A 22,166-nucleotide genomic window follows, 5' to 3' on the forward strand; every position below is an offset into this window, starting at 1 on the left:
AAGGCTCTTTCTTGCATCCCATGCCAATGATATGAAGGCATGCCTGGCACACCTACGGTTAAAATCAGGAGATATACATTGTAGCAATCCAGGTTGCAGAACAGAGCCCCTATTGTCCTGGTCACTACCCCAAAACATTAACCCTTATTAAGCTGGAGGGGGCTGGCCTGCATGACGGATACCCAGGATGTGGAATACAGAATAGTACGGTTAGCAGAGGTTTGATATGACAAATATGGACCAGAGTTATATATTAATAACTGATATCTACACACAGAGCACATCATTACTGTATATGTATAACGCCAGTGTGCTATCCAGCATTTAATTCCAGACACCATTTCATGTACGCAACATACGTGATTCCAAAAGCATATGACCCCCTCAAACCACTAAGTCATGGTGAAAGAGGGGGTACAGAGCACAATACGGGTGGAATATATATATATATATATATATATATATATATATATATACACATATATATATACATACAGTCAGATATATCATACAAAGCTCCTCAGAGACACGGCTCCAGTCCCGTAACCACAACATACAGGTAATGAATGCAACTCACCAAAGTATTCCTTCTTCATGTGCATCTCCAACTCCTTCTCCAACTCTAGGGTGAGAGCCTCCAACCTCTTCTCTGCCTGGCTGGGTCCACTCTCCTTGGACGGGGTGACCTGGTAAGGAACCTTAAACCTGTGCACGGTGGCAGAGCCCTTGGCGGAGCTGAAGCTGTAGGATGCCCCCAAGTTGGGCTCAGGATTGGGGGGCAGCGGCGGTGGCTGCTGCTCCTGTCTCGGTGGAGACTGGGTGAGGACTTTGTAGTGACAAGTCTCTCCAGGATCCTGCATGAGGGTCTCTTCCTGTACGCTGGGCCCAAGCATGGAGGACCTGGGGGAGGGTACTGGGAGATCAGTGTATGCCCCCATGGACCCCCTGGAGCTTCTGGAACTGCGGGAACTGTGGCTGGAAATGCTGGACCTTGGGCTGACCACAGAAGGGTTGCAGCTCCCCAGGGTGGCAGCTCTCCCGTCCTGTAGGCACATACTGGACCTGGGACTCACCAGGGTACCGTGACCCACCATTCCATCTAGATCAGGGTTCCCGCTGGGCACGTAGCGTGAGTCTGAGTAACTGGACCTGGGGCTGGCGGTGCTGGACCTGGGGCTGATGTGCCTCTGGTCGTATCCCATGCTGATGCCACTGGTGCGGTTACTGCTGGTGAGGCTGGCACGGGGGCTTGAGTGCTTGCTGGTGTCACTGGCAGTGCTGGCATAGCTGGACCTGGGGCTCAGCACTGCCCCCTCATACTGCCCCAAGCTGGGGTACTTCTCCCCCTGGCCTGGCACCACCAGGCTGGACCTGGGGCTGGAGAACCTGTCCATGGAGAGGGTATTACTGTTGCTGCTGGCACAATGCCCCACCATGCTGGCACTGCCCATCTTACCCCCTGCCCCCTGCTTGGCCGCCAGGGGGACCCCGTCGTAGCTGCCTCTATAGAACTCTGCCGAGTACCTCTTGTTCCTGTCGGGCAGGCCGGAGTAGCAGGGCAGGGCCACCTCCGAGCGGCAGATGCCCCCGTCCCTCAGCTGGCCGGTGTCGGAGGGGCAGTGGGGCAGGTACTGGCCATTCACCCTCCGGGACCCTCGGCTCTCTCCCAGGCACAGGCCGTCATACAGCGCCAGGGCCACGTCCTCCTCGTACTGCTCCATGCCGCCGCTCTATGGCCGGGCCCCGGGGTGCAGGGGCCCCCACACTCGCCTCATCCCAGCTGCAGCACCGGGCTCTGAGTGGCGGCTGCGCGGACGGATTTCCGAGAGGTGGGTGAAGAGGCAGCGGACTATTTTCTGCCGCCGCCGCAGCTTTATTCTTCCCGGGAGGAATGTGCGGAGGGAGACAGCAGTGGTGTGGCCGTTAGGAATGTGCTCTGCAGCCAGACTGTGCTACTCCGAGCGAGGGTGCATTCTGTTGTTCAGCACTCACTGTCTGAGGGTGCATTCTAATTTACTCCACTACACTCACTGAGGGTGCACTCTGCTCTACCACACTTACTGAGGGTGTACACTGTTCTGCAGCCAGACTACACTCACTCTGCTGTATCACAGTCACTGAGGGTGCACTCTGCTCTGTGTCACACACACACACTGAGGGTGCACTGTTCAGCAGCCAAACTACACTCACTCTGCGGTGTCACACTCACTGAGGGTGCACTCTGTCACACTCCCTGAGGGTGCACTGTTCTGCAGCCAGACTACACTCACTCTGTGGTGTCACACTCACTGAGGGTGCACTCTGCTCTATCACACTCACTGAGGGTGCACTGCTCTATCTCACTCATCCCTGAGGGTGCATTCTGCCCTATCACACTCACTGAGGGTGCACTCTGTTCTATCTCACTCATCCCTGAGGGTGCATTCTGCTCTATCACACTTACTGAGCGTGTACACTATTCTATCTCACTCATCCCTGAGGGTGCATTCTGCTCTATCACACTTACTGAGGGTGTACACTGTTCTGCAGCCAGACTACACTCACTCTGCTCTATCACACTCAGGGTGAACACTACTCTGATCAAACATTCACTTAAAGGTGCCCTCTACTACACTCATTGAGGGTGCACTCTGCTCTATCGCACTCTCTGAGGGTGTACACTGCTCTGCTTCTAGGATCCCTTAAAGGTGCACTCTACTACACTCATTGAGGGTACACTCTGTTCTGCTGCCAGACTACCCTGAGGGTACACTCTGCTTTGCTCCACTCACTGAGGGTGTGGTGAGCTCTGCTACACTCACTCAGGGTGTACTCTGCTTTACAGCCAGACTATCCTTAGGGTGTGCTCCACTAACTAAAAGCTGCACTCTGCTCTGCTTCTACTACACTTACTGAGGATGCACTCTGCTCTGCATTCAGACTACTCTGAGGGTTTACTCTGCTCTGCTCCACTAACTTAGGGTGCATTCTGCTCAGCTTCACTCACTAAGGGTGCACTCTGCCTCACTCACTTAGGTCCATTCTGCTCAGCTCCATTCACTTAGGGTGCACTCTGCTTTGCAGCACTCACTAAGAGTGGACTGCTATGGTTTACTGACTGGGTGCACTCTGCTCTGCAGCCAGACTGCTACTTTGAGGGTGCACTGCTCTGATACATTCACTGAGGGTTCACATTTCTCTACTCACTGAGGATGCACCCTGCTGTTTAGCACTCACTGAGGGTGGAGTCGGCTCTGCTACACTCAATCAGGGTGTACTCTGCTTTACAGCCAGACTATCCTTAGGGTGCACCCTACTAACTGAAAGTTGCACTCTGCTCTGCTTCTACTCTCACTGAGAGGAGCACTCTGCTCTACTACACTTACTGAGGATGCACTCTACTCTGCTTCCAGACTACTCAGAGGGTTCGCTCTGCTCCACTCACTTAGGGTGCACTCTGCTCTGCTCCACTCACTTAGGGTGCTCTGCACTCTGCTCCACTCACTGAGGGTGCACTCTGTTCTGCTGCAACCACTAAGGGTGCACTCTGCTCTGCAGCACTCACTAAAGGTGCATACACACTGGGCGATATACTGTAGTAAGCAATATTACTCAGGAGGGTAAAAATCAGCGATATCGCTTACTATATCACCCAGTGTGTATGGGCTCTCCAGCCAAACAGTGCCCAAGCCACCACTCACTGGGAGTGCACCATGCCTGGAATTTAGCACTCCCTGGGAGTGAACTATGCTCTGCTCAGCTACACTCACTGAGGGCACTCTCTGCTCTGCAGCCAGACTACTCTGAGGGTGCACTCTGCTACACTCACTGAAAGCTGAGCACTGCTCTGCATCACTCACTAAGGGTGTACTCTTATCTGCTACACTCACTGAAAACTGCACTCTGTTCTACAGACAGAGAGTACCCGAGTGACCACTCACTGAGAGTGCACTCTGCTATTTAGCACTACCTGAGGGTGCACTCTGCACTACAATATACATACTTAAGTCTGCACTGTGCTGTACTGTACTCACTGAGGGTGCACTATGTAATATAACACTGGAGTGTGCACTATGAAATATAACATTAATTGAAGTCTACGCTGTGCAATATAACAACACTCACTACAGCGTGTACTGTGCAATATAACAATACTGGTGTGTCCATTATGCAATATGACAGTCACAGAAGTGTATAACACTGAGTGTAAACTATAGACATATATATATATTTATATATATATATATATATATATATATATATATATATATATATATACACTGCTCAAAAAAATAAAGGGAACACTAAAATAACACATCCTAGATCTGAAGGAATTAAATATTCTTATTAAATACTTTGTTCTTTACATAGTTGAATGTGCTGACAACAAAATCACACAAAAATTATCAATGGAAATCAAATTTATTAACCCATGGAGGTCTGGATTTGGAGTCACACTCAAAATTAAAGTGGAAAAACACACTACAGGCTGATCCAACTTTGATGTAATGTCCTTAAAACAAGTCAAAATGAGGCTCAGTAGTATGTGTGGCCTCCACGTGCCTGTATGACCTCCCTACAACGCCTGGGCATGCTCCTGATGAGGTGGCGGATGGTCTCCTTGAGGGATCTCCTCCCAGACCTGGACTAAAGCATCCGCCAACTCCTGGACAGTCTGTGGTGCAACGTGGCATTGGTGGATGGAGCGAGACATGATATCCCAGATGTGCTCAATTGGATTCAGGTCTGGGGAACGGGCGGGCCAGTCCATGGCATCAATGCCTTCGTCTTGCAGGAACTGCTGACACACTCCAGCCACATGAGGTCTAGCATTGTCTTGCATTAGGAGGAACCCAGGGCCAACCGCACCAGCATATGGTCTCACAAGGGGTCTGAGGATCTCTTCTCGGTACCTAATGACAGTCAGGCTACCTCTGGCGAGCACATGGAGGGCTGTGCGGCCCCCCAAAGAAATGCCACCCCACACCATTACTGACCCACTGCCAAACCGGTGATGCTGGAGGATGTTGCAGGCAGCAGAACGTTCTCCTTGGAGTCTCCAGACTCTGTCACGTCTGTCACATGTGCTCAGTGAGAACCTGCTTTCATCTGTGAAGAGCACAGGGCGCCAGTGGCGAATTTGCCAATCTCGATGTTCTCTGGCAAATGCCAAACGTCCTGCACGGTGTTGGGCTGTAAGCACAACCCCCACCTGTGGACGTCGGGCCTTCATACCACCCTCATGGAGTCTGTTTCTGACCGTTTGAGTAGACACATGCACATTTGTGGCTTGCTGGAGGTCATTTTGCAGGGCTCTGGCGGTGCTCCTCCTGTTCCTCCTTGCACAAAGGCGGAGGTAGCGGTCCTGCTGCTGGGTTGTTGCCCTCCTACGGCATCCTCCACGTCTCCTGATGTACTGGCCTGTCTCCTGGTAGCGCCTCCATGCTCTGGACACTACGCTTGACAGACACAGCAAACCTTCTTGCCACAGCTCGCATTGATGTGCCATCCTGGATGAGCTGCACTACCTGAGCCACTTGTGTGGGTTGTAGACTCCGTCTCATGCTACCACTAGAGTGAAAGCACCGCCAGCTTTCAAAAGTGACCAAAACATCAGCCAGAAAGCATAGGAGCTGAGAAGTGGTCTGTGGTCACCACCTGCAGAACAACTCCTTTATTGAGGGTGTCTTGCTAATTGCCTATAATTTCTACCTGTTGTCTATTCCATTTGCACAACAGCATGTGAAATTGATTGTCAGTCAGTGTTGCTTCCTAAGTGGACAGTTTGATTTCACAGAAGTGTGATTGACTTGGAGTTACATTGTGTTGTTCAAGTGTTCCCTTTATTTTTTTGAGCAGTGTATATATATATATATATATATATATATATATACACACACCCTGGAGTGCACACTGGGCCTAATTCAGACCTGATCGGTGCTGCAGCCGTTCAGGTCTAAACTGCGCCGACGCCACAGTGCACCAACGCATGCCAGACAGCCGACGGCCATCTCAGCCCTGTGATCGCCTCTGCCTGATTGACAGGCAGAGTTGGAAGTGGGCTGCCGGCGACCGCCTTTTTAAGGAGCGTGGTCTAGGCAATGCAGGCGTGCTCGGACCGTGCGGGGGGCGTGCTGCGGCGGCTGCGTGACGTCACATGCAGCCGCTGCGACCCTCACAACGACGAGTGTTCCCTGCCAGCACGCAGGAGCTGCGATGGTTGGGAGCTACTCTTCAAGTACAAAAGCATCGCCACTGTGCGATGCTTTTGTACTTGTACGGGGGGTAGGGCCTGACATGCGGGGTGGACTAGTCCTGTGCTGGGCGTCCCCCCCGCATGTCAGGGAAGCTGATCGTAGATGTGCTAAATTTAGCACATCTACGATCAGGTCTGAATTAGGCCCAATGTGCAATATAACAATCACTGGACTGTGAACGGCACATTATAATAATCACTGGGATGCGCACCGTAGTATTTATTACTTTTTTTGACTATTATATATTACATTTATTTTTCCGCACTGCTTTACAGAGAGAATATTTTTCCATTCACATCAGGCTCCAGTAGAGCTTATACTCCCTACCACACAAGGCATGGGGAGAAAATACAAACGTATATTCCGGCCATGGTGACAATCGAATCCGTCACTTTGGTGCTGTGAGGTGATAATGCTAACCACTACACCATCCATGCTGGCGATAAGTGTAACAGCACTCACTGATAAGTGTAACAGCACTCACTCAGTTGATCGCAGCAAATTTGTAAGCAGTTGGGCAAAACCTTGTGCAGTGCAGGGGAGGCAGATGTAACATGTGCAGAGAGAGTTAGATTTGGGTGTGGTGTGTTCAATCTACAATCTAATTTGCAGAGTAAAAATAAAGCAGCCAGTATTTACCCTGCACAGAAATAAAATAACTCAGCCAAATCTAACTCTTTCTGCACATGTTATATCTGCCTCCCCTGCAGTGCACATGGGCCCTCACTCCGAGTTGTTCGCTCGTTGCCGATTTTCGCTATATTGCGATTAGTCGCTTACTGCGCATGCGCAAGGTTCGCAGAGCGCATGCGGTTAGTTATTTTACACAAAAGTTAGGTATTTTACTCACGGCATAACGAGGATTTTTCATCGTTCTGGTGATCGTAGTGTGATTGACAGGAAGTGGGTGTTTCTGGGCGGAAACTGGCCGTTTTCTGGGCGTGTGTGAAAAAACGCTGGCGTTTCTGGGAAAAACGCGGGAGTGTCTGAAGAAACGGGGGAGTGTCTGGGCGAACGCTGGGTGTGTTTGTGACGTCAAACCAGGAACGAAACTGACTGAACTGATCGCAATGGCTGAGTAAGTCTGGAGCTACTCAGAAACTGCTAAGAAATTTCTATTCGCAATTCTGCAAATCTTTCGTTCGCAATTCTGCTAAGCTAAGATACACTCCCAGAGGGCGGCGGCTTAGCGTGTGCAATGCTGCTAAAAGCAGCTAGCGAGCGAACAACTTGGAATTAGGGCCATGGTTTTGTCCAACTGCTAAAAAATTTCCTGCTGCGATCAACTTGGAATTACCCCCTATATACTAGTCACTGGAGTGCACACTGTGCAATATAACAACACTCACTGGTGTGTGTACTGCACATCGGCCCTCATTCCGAGTTGTTCGCTCGCTAGCTGCTTTTAGCAGCATTGCACCCGCTAGGCCGCCGCCCTCTGGGAGTGTATCTTAGCTTAGCAGAATCGCGAACGAAAGATTAGCAAAACTGCTACTAAATAATTCTTAGCAGTTTCTGAGTAGCTCCGGACCTACTCACAGGTTGCGATCAGCTCAGTCCGTTTAAACCTGGTTTGACGTCACAAACACGCCCTGCGTTCGGCCAGCCACTCCCCCGTTTCTCCAGACACTCCCGCATTTTTCCCTGACACGCCTGCATTTTTTAACAAACGCCGGGAAAACGCTGAGTTGCCGCCCAGAAACGCCCCTTTCCTGTCAATCATTTACCGAAAAGCAGTGCGACTGAAAAGCGCCGCAGAAGCCACAGCAAAACTGCTAAGTTTTGTGTTAAATGACTAAGCGCATGCGCCCTGCGTGCCTTGCGCATGCGCAATTTGCAACAAATCGCAGCATAGCGAAAATCGGCAACGAGCGAACAACTCGGAATGACCCCCTATATACTAATCACTGGAGTGCTCACTGTGCAATATAACAACACTCACTGGGTGTGTACTGCACAATATAATAATCACTGTAGTGCGCACTGTCCAATATAACAATCACTGGGGTGTGTACTGCACAATATAATAATAAATGAAGTGTGCACTGTCCAATATAATAACATTCACTGGGGTGTGTGCTGTACACTATTAAAGTCACTGAAGCGTGCACTGTGCAGTATAATAACACTCACTGGGGTGTGTACTGCACAATATAATAACTGGAGTGTGCATGGTGCAATATAACAACACTGAGTTGGGTGTGTACTGCACAATATAATAATCACTGGAGGGCACACTGTGCAATATAACAGCACTCACTGGTGTGTGTACTGCACAATATAATAATCACTGGAGTGCGCACTGTGCAATATACCAACACTCACTGGATTGTGTACTGCACAATATACTAATAACTGGAATGTGCACTGTGCAGTGTAACAACACTCACTGGGGTGTGTACTGCACAGTATAATAATCACTGGAGTGCACCTGTGCAATATAATAATCTCTGGAGTGTGTGTACTGCACAATATATAAATACTGGACTGGAGTACTCACTGTGCAATATAACACTCACTGGGGTGCGTACTGCACAATGGGGGTCATTCAGACCCGTTCGCACGCAGCCCCATAGACGAGTTGATCGCACGAGCAGCAAAAAGTTGCTAAGTGCGATCAACTCTGAATGACCACCAATATAATACTCAAGCGCGCAGTATGTAATATAACAATCACTGGTGTGTGTACTGCACAATGTAATAATCACTGTAGTGCGCACTGTGCAATATAGCAACACTCCCTGGGGTGTGTACTGCAAAATATAATAATCACTGGAGTGCACACTGTGCAATACAATAATCACTGGGGTGTTTACAGCACAATATATAATCACTGGGGTGTGCACTGTGCAGTATAACAACACTCACTGGTGTGTGTACTGCACAATATAATAATCACTGGAGGGCACACTGTGCAATACAACAACACTCACTGGGGTGTGCACTGCACAATATAATAATCACTGGAGTGCACACTGTGCAATATAACAACACTCACTGGGGTGGGTACTGCACAATATAATAATCACTGGAGTGTGTAATATAACAACACTCACTGGTGTGTCGTGTGTACTGCACAATATAATAATACTGGAGCACGCACTGTGCAGTACAAAAACACTCACTGGGGTGTGCACTGCACAATATAATAATCACTGGAGTGTGTAAAATAACAATACTCACTGGTGTGTCGTGTGTACTGCACAATATAATAATACTGGAGTACGCACTGTGCAGTACAAAAACACTCACTGGGGTGTGCACTGCACAATATAATAATCACTGGAGTGCACACTGTGCAATACAATAATCACTGGGGTGTGTACAGCACAATATATAATCACTGGACTGGAGTGCTTACTGTGTAATATAATACTCACTGGGTGTGTACTGCACAATATAATAATCACTGTAGTGCGCACTGTGCAATATAACAATCACTGGGGTGTGCAGTGCACAATATATAATCACTGGACTGGAGTGCTTACTGTGTAATATAACACTCACTGGGGTGTGTACTGCACAATATAATAATCATTGTAGTGCGCACTGTGCAATATAACAATCACTGGGGTGTGCAGTGCACAATATATAATCACTGGACTGGAGTGCTCACTGTGTAATATAACACTCACTGGGGTGTGTACTGCACAATATAATAATCATTGTAGTGCGCACTGTGCAATATAACAATCACTGGGGTGTGCAGTGCACAATATATAATCACTGGACTGGAGTGCTCACTGTGCAATATAACAATCACCAGGGTGTGCAGTGCACAATATAATAATCACTGGGGTGCGCAATGTGCAATATAATAATCACCAGGGGGTGTAATGCACAATATAATAATCACTGGCGTGCGTACTGTGCAATATAACAATCACTGGGGTGTGCAGTGCACAATATATAATCACTGGACTGGAGTGTTCACTATGCAATATAACAATCACTAGGGTGTGCAGTGCACAATTTATAATCACTGGACTGGAGTGCTCACTGTGCAATATAACAATCACTGGGGGGTGTAATGCACAATATAATAATCACTGGGGTGTAATGCACAATATAATAATCACTGGAGTGTGCACTGTGCATTATTGATTGTCTATGTCTACGATCACCCCCACTGCTTTGTCCACTACCACTGACTGTGCCTGTATATTAACGCAGCTGAGCAGAACGGGAGACTGCTGCTGCTTTGCAGCACTTCAAGTAGAAGTTTGTTCAGTACCTGAGCAATATAATAATCACTGGAGTGTGCACTATACAATATAATATTCACTGGAGTGTGCACTATACACTATAATACTCACTAGAGTGTGCGCTATACAATATAATACTCACTGGAGTGCGCACTGTACAATATAATATTCACTGGAGTGTGCACTATACACTATAATACTCACTAGAGTGTGCGCTATACAATATAATACTCACTGGAGTGCGCACTGTACAATATAATACTCACTGGAGTGCGCACTGTACAATATAATACTCACTGGAGTGTGTACTGTACAATATAATACTCACTGGAGTGCGCACTGTACAATATAATACTCACTGGAGTGTGCACTATACAATATAATATTCACTGGAGTGTGCACTATACACTATAATACTCACTAGAGTGTGCGCTATACAATATAATACTCACTGAGTGCGCACTGTACAATATAATACTCACTGGAGTGCGCACTGTACAATATAATACTCACTGGAGTGCGCACTGTACAATATAATACTCACTGGAGTGTGTACTGTACAATATAATACTAGAGTGTGCGCTATACAATATAATACTGGAGTGTGTACTGTACAATATAATACTGGAGTGCACACTGTACAATATAATACTCACTGGAGTGTGCACTGTACAATATAATACTCACTGGAGTGCGCACTGTACAATATAATACTCACTGGAGTGTGTACTGTACAATATAATACTAGAGTGTGCGCTATACAATATAATACTGGAGTGTGTACTGTACAATATAATACTGGAGTGCACACTGTACAATATAATACTCACTGGAGTGTGCACTGTACAATATAATACTCACTGGAGTGCGCACTGTACAATATAACAATCACTGGGGTGTGTACTGCACAATATAATAATAAATGAAGTGTGCACTGTCCAATATAATAACATTCACTGGGGTGTGTGCTGTACACTATTAAAGTCACTGAAGCATTGCTGCCACACAGAGTGCAGGGCTAGCGGGCAGCACCAACGCTGTACAGGTACCCTGCAGCTACTAGCGCCACTGCAGAGCCGCACGCACCATCCACCATCCTTAGGAGGCTGGCTGCATTGTCGGTGGACCCAACCTCTGCCCAGCGACAGTGTCGCGCGCCCGTCCCCTAGATGTGACTTACAGATGGCACTGGTGTGTAGGCCGGCATAGGGCGCAGTGTCGCCTTCTTACGGCACTGCACGGGAGTGGGCACTGGGCAATACAATAATTACTGGCGTGTGTACTGTGCAGTATAAAAACAGTGACTGGGGGAGTGGTCAGTCCCTCCGCACTTGCGATCTCCATACATACGTCTGATATGGGGCATGCACAGTATTCCGAAATCCACGTGATCTGTCGCAATATCACTCAGGCCTTCAGTGTGTAAAGTAGTACTGTGGTTAATAATGGCCACAGATCCGGAACTGGCTCAGTGAGGTATTGGCAGGATTCTCCGACAGTCCTCTATGCCGTGACTCCTGGCTCTAAGCAGTTGCACCTACAGTAGGCATGTGACTGTTACAGTATACCAGCAATGCGGATTGCATGTGCAGGAGTGGGTGCTGAGAGCCGGGTGCCTGTGTACAACAGAGTACTTTTTTTTTTAACTAAGCATTGGGTTCTAATACCCAGAGCTTCTGAGTGTGTTTATGCCCAAAATTTAAAAGGGCAATGTTTTTACTGGCCGTGTTTTGCTAACAAAAGCATTGCCTTTTTAAATATTGGGCATAAACGTTAGGAAGCGCCAGGGTTTTATAAACCCTTATGTATGATTAGGAGACCGGGGCAGTATTGGACATGAACAGTCACAGGGCGTGGGCGTACAGACCCAGCCGTAGTACAATAAAGGGGTGGCGTAAGTGTATAGTTGCGAAATGCAACTAAATTGACCGTCAAGAAGTCGATAAACCCTAGTATAAGTTGTACAGTGATAATGATGACTGCTTACCCAGTGGCACTGGCTGTAGGGTGCCATTCCAGCCAGATGCAGGGATCGGTGGGCTGCAGCACTGTCAGTAGTTCCGCCCCTTATGTTACATGTACTGTGTGTTAGCACTGTGTAATGGACCTAATTCAGATCTGATCAGCAAATTTGTTAGCTAATGGACAAAACCAGGTGGGGCAGATGTAACATGTGCAGAGAGAGTTAGATTTGGGTGGGGTATGTTCAAACTGAATCTAAATTGCAGTTTAAAAATAAAGCAGCGAGTATTTACCCTGCACAGAAACAATATAACCCACCCAAATCTAACTCTCTCTGCAAATTTTATATCTGCCCCACCTGCACTGCACATGGGGGGTCATTCCAAACCTGTTCGCACGCTGCTGGTTGTCGCAGCGGTGCGATCGGGTTGGGACTGTGGCTGCGCGCGCCCGCAATGCGCACGTGCATCATTGCCCAGCGACAGCTGTCGCCGGGCAACGACCAGAAGAAAGTGATCGCTAGCGCGATCGCAAGAAGATTGACAGCGGGGAGGTGTTCCGGGGCAGATACTCACCGTTATCGGGGAGTGGTGAGTCCAACGCAGGCGTGTCCAGGTGTTTGGAGGGCGGATGTCTGACATCAATTCCGGGACCTGCATCGCTGGATTCATCTCACAGGGTAAGTAACTCTTTCCCTGGTCTTGTTTTACAGGAATATTTTTTTGCATAGCAGGGCTGCACAAGCGATCGCAGCCCTGCTATGCAGAAATACACTCCCCCATAGGCGGCGTCTAGTTGATCGCACGAGCAGCAAAAAGTTGCTACGTGCGATCAACTCAGAATGACCCCCATGGTTTTGTCCATTAGCTAACAAATTTGCTGCTGCGATCAGATCTGAATTACCCCAATATCTTCCAATTCTTACGTCTACAGGTCAGCCTCTTCAGGCAGCTATATATATTCATGAGTTGTAAGAGTGTGACCATCCCATGTACTAGCAGGAGCATGCTCAGTGTGTTTCTGAGAAACATCCTGTGACATCATCACAATGCCAGCCTTTAGGACATTGGATCTGAATGGTCACATGAGTTTAAAATATTAAATAATCAGGATAGGGGGCAAGCGCGTGTCATAATGAAGGCCTGGCCATGTCCTGATGGAGGCATGACTGAACACACCTTAGTGTCCCCAACCATTCTTTCAAATCACCAAGTCATTGCCGCATAGAATAGTGGGACAAACCGGCAAGGTCAGGTCCCCTAATCGGGACTGTCCCACCTAAGCGAGCCACTTGGGAAGTAAGTTTGTGTTAGAAGAGAGCAGGGTTTCCAGGTAAAGGTTAGCGTCGGAAGCTGCACGGTACAATCCAATCGATCTATTCTGGAATTCTTATTATGTTGTAAATGTTCCGGATATCTGCAGGAGAGAACACACTTTGCTTCGTTCTGCAGCCAGAACATACCATCAGGTCCCCAGGCAGGTTAAATATTAAACGGGCAGCAAGTGAGGCACGAGGCCGGGATAAAGGTCCTATCTCCAACAAATAGGAATTCCAGGAATTCCTGGCAATCCCGGATATTTATTTCACAAACAGAATCGCGATGCACAGAATCTTCCGCACCGATGGACGTCACATTTATGCAGAAAGACTGGTTCAATCCCACGTCCAAACTACAGATCTCATTTTCTGTCCGACCACTCAGCCATAGTCACCTATTTATTCACAGTCTAATTGTGTCAAAGGAAAATATTTGTATTCTGCCTCCTACCGCAGAACCCGGGAAGTTGGTTGTGCAACTCCCACTATATGATTGCAAACACAACATACTTAGGGTCGCATCACATGTACATTTATTACCATGTTGGGAAACATCACCATTTATACATCGAGGATGAGACAAGTAGAAATTTGTCCTTTCAAAAAAGAATTTGCCGCACCCACATCAGAGACCAGTTGCCAAACCACAGGACTCCTCTTTCCTAATATAGCCAGTGTATGTTTTACGATGCAGAAGTCTGTGCGGGAAGGTCTCTGCGCAACTGCGTGGCAATAATTTGGAGCACACACATTTCAGGATGGGCAAAGAACGGACCATTAAACCATCAGTGGTTTGGAAAATATGATATATGATAATTAGATCTGAGCGGTCCGGACTGCTCTGAACATTGGGGATCCGAGTGCACCCAAATGTCATCCTCCTGGTGTTGGATTTTTGTGGGACTTTAGATTTTATATAAGGCCCCACTGACGGGACTCTGTGCCATTTCACTGATGCGCGCTGAACGCTGCGCTGTACTATGCTTTACTTAAAAATTACTGTGTATAGGGGGCATGCTGCTGTATGCCTTGCTAAACTCTGCTGTACTGGCTGTGCTGTATACGTGACTGTGTATAAGGGGCATGCTGCTGTATGCCTCGCTATACTCTGCTGTACTGGCTGTGCTGTATACGTGACTGTGTATAAGGGGCATGCTGCTGTATGCTGCACTATACTCTGCTGCCCTGGCTGTGCTGTATAAGTGTGTATAGGGGAACGCTGCTGTATACTGCGCTATACTCTGCTGTATTGGCTGTGTATAAGTGACTGTGTATAGGGGCATGCAGTTGGAATGCCAATGCCAGAATCCCGACAGCCATCAGAAATCCCGACAGCCATCGGAATCCCGACAGCCAACATCCTGACCGATTGTGTAGCGGGTGGGTTAGGGCTGGAGAAGTGGGGGTAGGTTTAGGCTGCGTGTGTGTGTGTGTGTGTGTGTGGGGGGGGGGGGTGTATAGGCACTAAGGGAAGAGGTTTAGTGTTAGGCTGGGTGGGTTAGGATTAGGTGCCACCAGGGGGTGGTTAGGTCAGGCAAAAGCCCCCGAGCAGCAAGTTAAAAAAACATATATAGTTAGTTAGATAGATAGATAGATAGATAGATAGATAGATAGATAGATAGATAGATAGATAGATAGATACTGTGTTCTTCTACAGAGGGGTGTTCCTCAACCCACTCCCAATGCTGAAAGAACAGGCGGCACTCCGAGGACTGGTGAAGAACAAGTGTATTGAGCAAATAAATCAAACAGGTGGCATAACTCCGCCAACGTTTCAGCACCGGGCAGGGCGTTTTTCTCAAGGCTGTTATCTGCATACAGCCTTGAGAAAAGCGCCCTACATCTGATCAAACCTTATTTGGTGCATATTGAAACTGGGTTCTGCATCTGATCAAACCTAATTGGTGTATATTGGAATCTATACATGTCTGATTGAATATCCATCCTGTATGGTGATACTGTTATTGACATTATGAAATGGAGATAGCATTCTGTTTTATGAATACATTTTTAAATCATTGTGATTGTTTGTAATAGATTGATTAGTCATTAGCGCCTTCAGATTTGATGTGTATGTATTATTTTTGAATCTTTGCTGACGAGGGATTCTTCTAGAGGTGCTGCTTATATATATACCCTGAGCGCAATTGGGTACCATCTTTGTATATATATATATATATATATATATATATATATATATATATATATATACTAGGTGCTTCATCGCGCCCTACGGGCGCTCTTCACACCGTCGCGAGGGGCTACGCCCCCTTAACCCTTGCATGCCTTTCTGGGGTTCAATATTTGTATTATATGGAGTATTACCTGCATTCCTTTGTTAGTGGTTAAATATTGCACAATGAAAGGGCGTGCGATGGTGAAGGAGGCGCAGCCCCTTGCGACAGCGTGAACAGCACCTGCAGGTCACGATGTACAGAATGTAGCGGGTGCGGGGGGGACTGCGGAGGGGGGAGGGTGTCTGTAGATGCTGCGGGTGGAGGGGGGGGGGGGCGGAAGCGGGGGGGGGGCCCGGATGGGGAAGGGTCAGGAGGTGCTGCGGGTGGGGGAGGGGCAGAGGAGTGGGGGCTGCAGATGGGGGAGGGGTCCGGAGGCACTGCAGGTGGGGGAGGGGCAGGGGTGCCACGGGTGGGAGAGGGGCAGGTGTGGGGATGTTGCGGATGGGTGAAGGGTTCCAGAGGTGCTGTGGGATGGGAAGGGGCGGGGGTGCCGGGGGTGGGGTAGGGGTTCGCAGGCACCGTGGGTAGGGGAGGGGCAGGTACGGGTGGTGCGGCGGATGGGGAAGGAGGTCCGGAGGTGCTGCAGGTGGTGGAGGGGCAGGTGCAGGGGTGCCATGGGTGGGGGAGGGGTGGGCGAGGGGGGGACCGCGGATGGAGGGTGTCTGCAGATGCTGCAGGTGGTGGAGGGGCAGGTGCAGGGGTGCCATGGGTGGGGGAGGGGTGGGTGAGGGGGGGGGACCGCGGATGGAGGAGGGTGTCTGCAGATGCTGCGGGTGGAAGGGGGCAGGTGTGGGGGGAGACGTATATGGGGGGTGGATGGTGGAGGGGGTCTGGAGGTGCTGTGGATGGTGAAGGGGCGGAGGAGTGGGAGCCGCGGGTGGTGTAGGGGGTCTGGAGGCACAGCGTGTGGGGGAGGGGTGGAGTGCTGCATGTGGTGGAGTGGAAGGTGAGGAGGTGTGGTGCATTGGGGAGGGGTCTGGAGGCGCTGCGGGTATTGTACCTGCCAAAAAGGTAGTTGGAGGGTATGCAGTAACAGGGCCAGGACAGGGGTGACAGGGTCAGAACAGGGGTGACGGGGCCAGGACAGGGGTGACGGGGTCAGAACAGGGGTGACGGGGCCAGGGCAGGGGCGATGGGGCCAGGATAAGGGTGACAGGGCCAGGGTAGGGGCGGCAGGACCAGGACAGGGGTGACAGGGCCAGTATAGGGTTGACAGGGCAAGCACAGGGGTGACAGGGCCAGGATAGGGGTAACAGGGCCAGGATAGGGGTAACAGGGCCAGCATAAGGGTGACAGAGCCAGGATAAGGGTGAAAGGGCCAGGATAAGGGTGACAGGGCAAGGCCAGGGGTGACAGGGACATGACAGAACACAGGGCACGGGAGAGATTGGTATTAGGGACAGGACAGTGGTGACAGACAGATGTGTGTTACCAGAGTCACTGCTGCTGGCTGCTGCTGTTCCACTCCAACCTGTTGGGATCTGCTGCTGCTGGAGACTTGGCATGGCTGACTCTCTCAGGCTGGAGTCCTGCTTCCTCTGCCCCGTCCGCATCCCTCCCCCCCTCCTCAGTCACACACCGCAGACCTCGCGCAGCTGCCGGGCACTGTGGTAAGGGGAGACTGGGAGTGACTGGTTAGCCCCCAGGAGATGCTGCGGCTGGAGGGAAGAGGGGGTCATAGCATGCACGCGGCGCGGACCTTGCGGCTGCTGGGCACTGTAATAAGGGGAGACTGGCAGTGACTGGTTAGCTCCCAGGAGACGCTGCGGCTGGAGGGAGGAGGGGGTCGGAGCCTGCAAGCAGCTCGGACTTCTGCAGCGCTGCCCGCCAGCTAAAGTGTGTGAAGGAGCTGGGCGCACCTCACTGCGGGCGGCAACGCTGCAGCTAGCAGTGGGGTTGCCGGGGCTGGAGATAACAGAAGCAGTACGGAACCTGCACAGCGGCAGGTGCCCCACAAAACTGCAGCTAAGAAGCGTGGAGTGTGGCAGAAAGTGACGCTCCTCCGCGCCAGAGAGACCCTGCTGAGTATGCTGATGTGGGGGGTCAAGCACACAGTGAGCTGGTGCCCGTCTGTCTGTACGGCATACCCCCTCACACACCCCCATACCTCCCAACTGTCCCAATTTTCGCGGGACAGTACCATTTTATGGGGTCTGTCCCGCTGTCCCACCCGCGGGTCGCAGTGTCCCGCGGTGGGGGGGGCAGTTGGAAAGCTCCTGTACTCGCTGTTCTGCTTAGCAGAGCAGCGGTGAATAGTGGAGACAGAGGGAGAGGGGGCATCAGGGGGTACGGATTAAAGGGGGGTTCCAGCAGCAGAGCCGGATTAAGGGGGGGAGCAGGGGGTACGTACCGTTGGCCCCACAGTTTTAGTGGGCCCCCCGGCTCGAATAGCTCTGTCCCAGCACAGAAGCTTCCCCGTCCTGCCAGCAACAGCGGCAGCATTGTGCTACAGTCAGCACACGCTGCTGCGTGTTGGCAGGTCTGTGGTGTTGCAGGGAGGCAGCAGTCTCCCTGCTTTCTTCTGCCTGTGCGGGTGTGTAGGGGGGAGCAACCACCTCCCCTGGATTTAGCCCTAGCTGAGGGGCCAAAATTCCATTAAAATAAATAAAAAAAAATCTGGAATTTGCATAAGGGGGCGTGGCCTCACGGGCGCGATTAGATCACGCCCCCAACCCCACAGCAGGCACAGCAATGAGATAGGGCTCCCCTGTCTCAAGTGCCCTGGGCCCCCCGAACTCATAATCAGCCCCTGGGGGCATGCCAGCAGCTCACAGAGCGCTGGGCATGCCCCCTCACTGACGAAAACGGGGGCCCTCCCGTAAAGCCACGCCCCTTTTTCATTGGCCACGCCCCCTTTTCGCCGCTTGTGTGTCCCTCCTTCTGCCTGAAGAAAGCTGGGAGGTATGAACCCCTGCAAGAAAAAAAGGCATTTGTTTCCCCCAGCACCCTGAATGATAACCGTAACCAGATATAAATTCCACATGATAATAGAATTCAGAGATCTTCGTTACACATATTTGCGCAAATGTGTGAATAAGCCCCAAAGCCGCATCAAGGCGTCTCTGTATATTAACACTTTTCACTTATTAATTTTTTAACACTATTTCTCTATTTTAATTGCATTTAATTTTTGTATCACTTTCTCTATAGCTTCGGCTTCCTAAATACTAATTTATTAACACTATAGTTTTTTCACTGGTATGCTACGCTGGGCTTTCTGGCTTATGCTGGTGTTTTGGGGTGCCACACCCTGCACCTAGATATAGCGCTAGGGACCCCAAATATACAGAGACGCCTTGATGCGGCTTTGGGGCTTATTCACACATTTGCGCAAATATGTGTAACGAAGATCTCTGAATTCTGTTATCATGTGGAATTTATATCTGGTTACGGTTATCATTCAGGGTGCTGGGGGAAACAAATGCCTTTTTTTCTTGCTTAGAAATACCCCTCCCTTTCGAGCACCTGAATGATATCACTAAGCTAATTGAGCATCTACCAATATATATGTTAGGTATGAACCCCTGCCTGTGCCATGCCCATACTATCTGCTCCTGCTCCTAGTCTCCTATAGATGTGGCCAGATCTGTGACTCATTTGACTAACTCCGCCCAGTGTTGTGACTCCGCCCAGCGTTAGCAAATGAGTCACAAAGTCAAAGATCTGGGCTATTATATAGGAGATATATATATTTCTCTTACGTCCTAGAGGATGCTGGGGTCCACATTAGTACCATGGGGTATAGACGGGTCCACTAGGAGCCATTGGCACTTTAAGAGTTTGAGAGTGTGGGCTGGCTCCTCCCTCTATGCCCCTCCTTCCAGACTCCGTTTAGAAAATGTGCCTGGAGGAGCCGGTCACAGCTGGGGGAGCTCTACAGAGCTTCTTTAGTAAAAGTTTATTTTAGAGTTTTTTATTTTACAGGGAGGCTGCTGGCAACAGCCTCCCTGCGTCGTGGGACTAAGGAGGGGTGTAGTGTCCGCCTTGCGGAGTCTGAGCCACTATCTCCGCTGACAGGACACTGAGCTCCTGAGGGGATCGGACGTTCCCCGCCACAGGGGATCGCTCACCCCGGCAGCATGCCGCCACCCCCTTACAGAGCCAGAAGTTTGATGGCGAGTTAGTCACCGACCCCCTAGCAAGCAGGGAGCCGTTGTGAAGATGGCGGCAACAGGGTATGGAGCGCAGTACTAACTCGCTCCGGGGCTCAGCGGTACATAGTGCGGCACTGTGAGGGGCGCCCTGAGCCAGCGCCTACACCTTACACTGGTCACACAGCCCGTCGGGGTCCCGGGATCTCTGCCAGCATAAATCCTCAGCACAATATAATCCTATGAAGAGCGGGAAGACAGCGCCATTAAGGGGGCACAGCTTCTCCTCAGAGCGGACCCAGCAGCGTTCAGCGCCATTTTCCTGCCTGCAGAAATGCTGTCAGTGATGTGCAGTCCCTCCAGAGCAACTCCAGCTATCTCTCACTGTACCAGGGGGTTGTAGAAGGGGGGGGATGGGGGGGGGGGGGGGCGGTGTAAAGACTGTGTAACCTATTAAGGTACACAGTCAGCGCTGGGTTAGGGTCTCCCTATGACTGGAAAGTGCTGTGTGTGGGTTGGATCCAATCTCTGTGTCTCTCTTGCCATTCTTGGGGGTGAAACTCTGTCTATCCTCCCCTGTGTGTGTGTGAAGTGTCTGTGGTCTCCATTAGCTATGTCCAGGGACTCTGTGTCATATGCTGCAGAGGATATGTCCACTCAGGATGATCCCATTCCATGTAATCAGGATTGCACTGTTTTAGCACAGATACCAGCAAGGGAGCCTGAATGGTTATCCTCTATCAAATCCATGATTTCTCAGATTTCTACTAGGGTTGCACAGAATGAATCCGCAACTCAGGTTTTACAGAACTCTATGGAAGTTTGGTCCAGTTCTGTTACCTCAGGAATTTCCCATAAACGTGCTCTTGCACAGATTATGCAGGATGACACGGATACCGACTCTGACACGGCAGACGGTGATGGGGACGTGCTTAGGGGGGCCGCATCTCTTGCTAAAGGGGTGCAGTTGATGATAGAGGCTATAAGGGATGTGTTGAATGGGTAGTGTTCAGTTTGCCGGCTGTCGAGATCCCGGCGCACAGTATGCCGGCGCCGGAATCCTGACACCCGGCATACCGACACTTTTTCTCCCTCTTGGGGGTCCACCCCCCCCCCTGGAGGGAGAATAGATAGCGTGGTGCGCGTAGCGCGCCACCGTGCCAGCAAGGGGCTCAGTTGCGCTCGTCCAGCTGTCGGTATGCCGGCGGTCGGGATTCCGGCGCCAGTATGCTGGTCGCCGGGAGCAAGGCCGCCGGCATACCATACTACACCCGTGTTGAATATTGCAGATACAACACCGGAGCAGGTTGAGGAGGCTTACTTCACTGATAATAAGAAAGCCTCGCTAACCTTCCCTGCGTCCAAATAATTAAATGCTATGTTTGAGAAAGCAAGGGAAAACCCGGAGAAAAAATTCCAGATCCCTAGAAGGGTTCTGGTAGCGTTTCCCTTCCCTGAGGAGGATAGGAAAGAAATGGGAAAACCCACCCATAGTGGACGCGTCTGTATCCAGACTCTCAAAAAAGGTGGTTTTACCTGTTCCAGGATCTACCGCTTTAAAGGAGCCGGCTGATCGCAAAATTGATACTACGCTCAAATCCATATACACCGCTTCAAGGGCGATACTACGGCCCACTATTGCCTGTGCATGGATTTCCAAAGCTATAGTAAAGTGGTCAGACACGTTACTTGAGGATTTGGATACTATGGATAAAAGTGACGTAGAATTGTTTTTACGTAACATTCAGGATTCTGCAGGATTTATGGTGGAATCCATGAAGGTTTAGTTAAAAGATAGTCCTATAGCGGAAAATCAATACAGGCGCTTTAGTATATAAAACCACACTATTAGTAATTAATAAAATGCTGCTCTCAGAAGGTATTCTGTTATACCTAAAGTACCAAAATTATTTATAGACAACTCTAATAGAGAGCGCAAAAGTATATAATAATAATAATAATAATAATAATAACAACAATTTATTGTTCTACACAACATATATTTATATTTAATTAAACATATACATCAGAGCTAGAGAGCCACAACCCAATCAAAAGAAATTTTAGACCATATGGTATATACCATGTAGTTGATAAATAATATATTGGGATAGATA

General features: G+C 49.6%; 1 protein-coding gene across 4 annotated transcripts in view; it reads right to left on the bottom strand.

Annotated features, from left to right (window-relative positions):
• The window catches only part of LOC134969640 (Wilms tumor protein 1-interacting protein homolog), a 156,267-nt gene that overhangs the window by 129,692 nt on the left and 4,409 nt on the right, over nt 1-22,166 (bottom strand). For 2 of the 4 annotated variants that reach the window (XR_010189512.1, XM_063945725.1), the window contains exon 1: nt 578-1,927. The exons of the other annotated variants lie outside the window; for them this stretch is intronic. Coding sequence is in view for 1 of the 2 variants with exons in the window: in XM_063945725.1 (XP_063801795.1) it covers nt 578-1,721 (1,144 nt within the window). In the remaining variant the exon portion in view is untranslated. Of the gene's footprint in view, nt 1-577; nt 1,928-22,166 lie in introns of those variants that run through there. 4 annotated transcript variants of the gene reach the window in all.

Source organism: Pseudophryne corroboree, chromosome 11 (assembly GCF_028390025.1).
Source record: "Pseudophryne corroboree isolate aPseCor3 chromosome 11, aPseCor3.hap2, whole genome shotgun sequence".
NCBI classification, from domain to species: Eukaryota; Metazoa; Chordata; class Amphibia; order Anura; family Myobatrachidae; genus Pseudophryne; species Pseudophryne corroboree.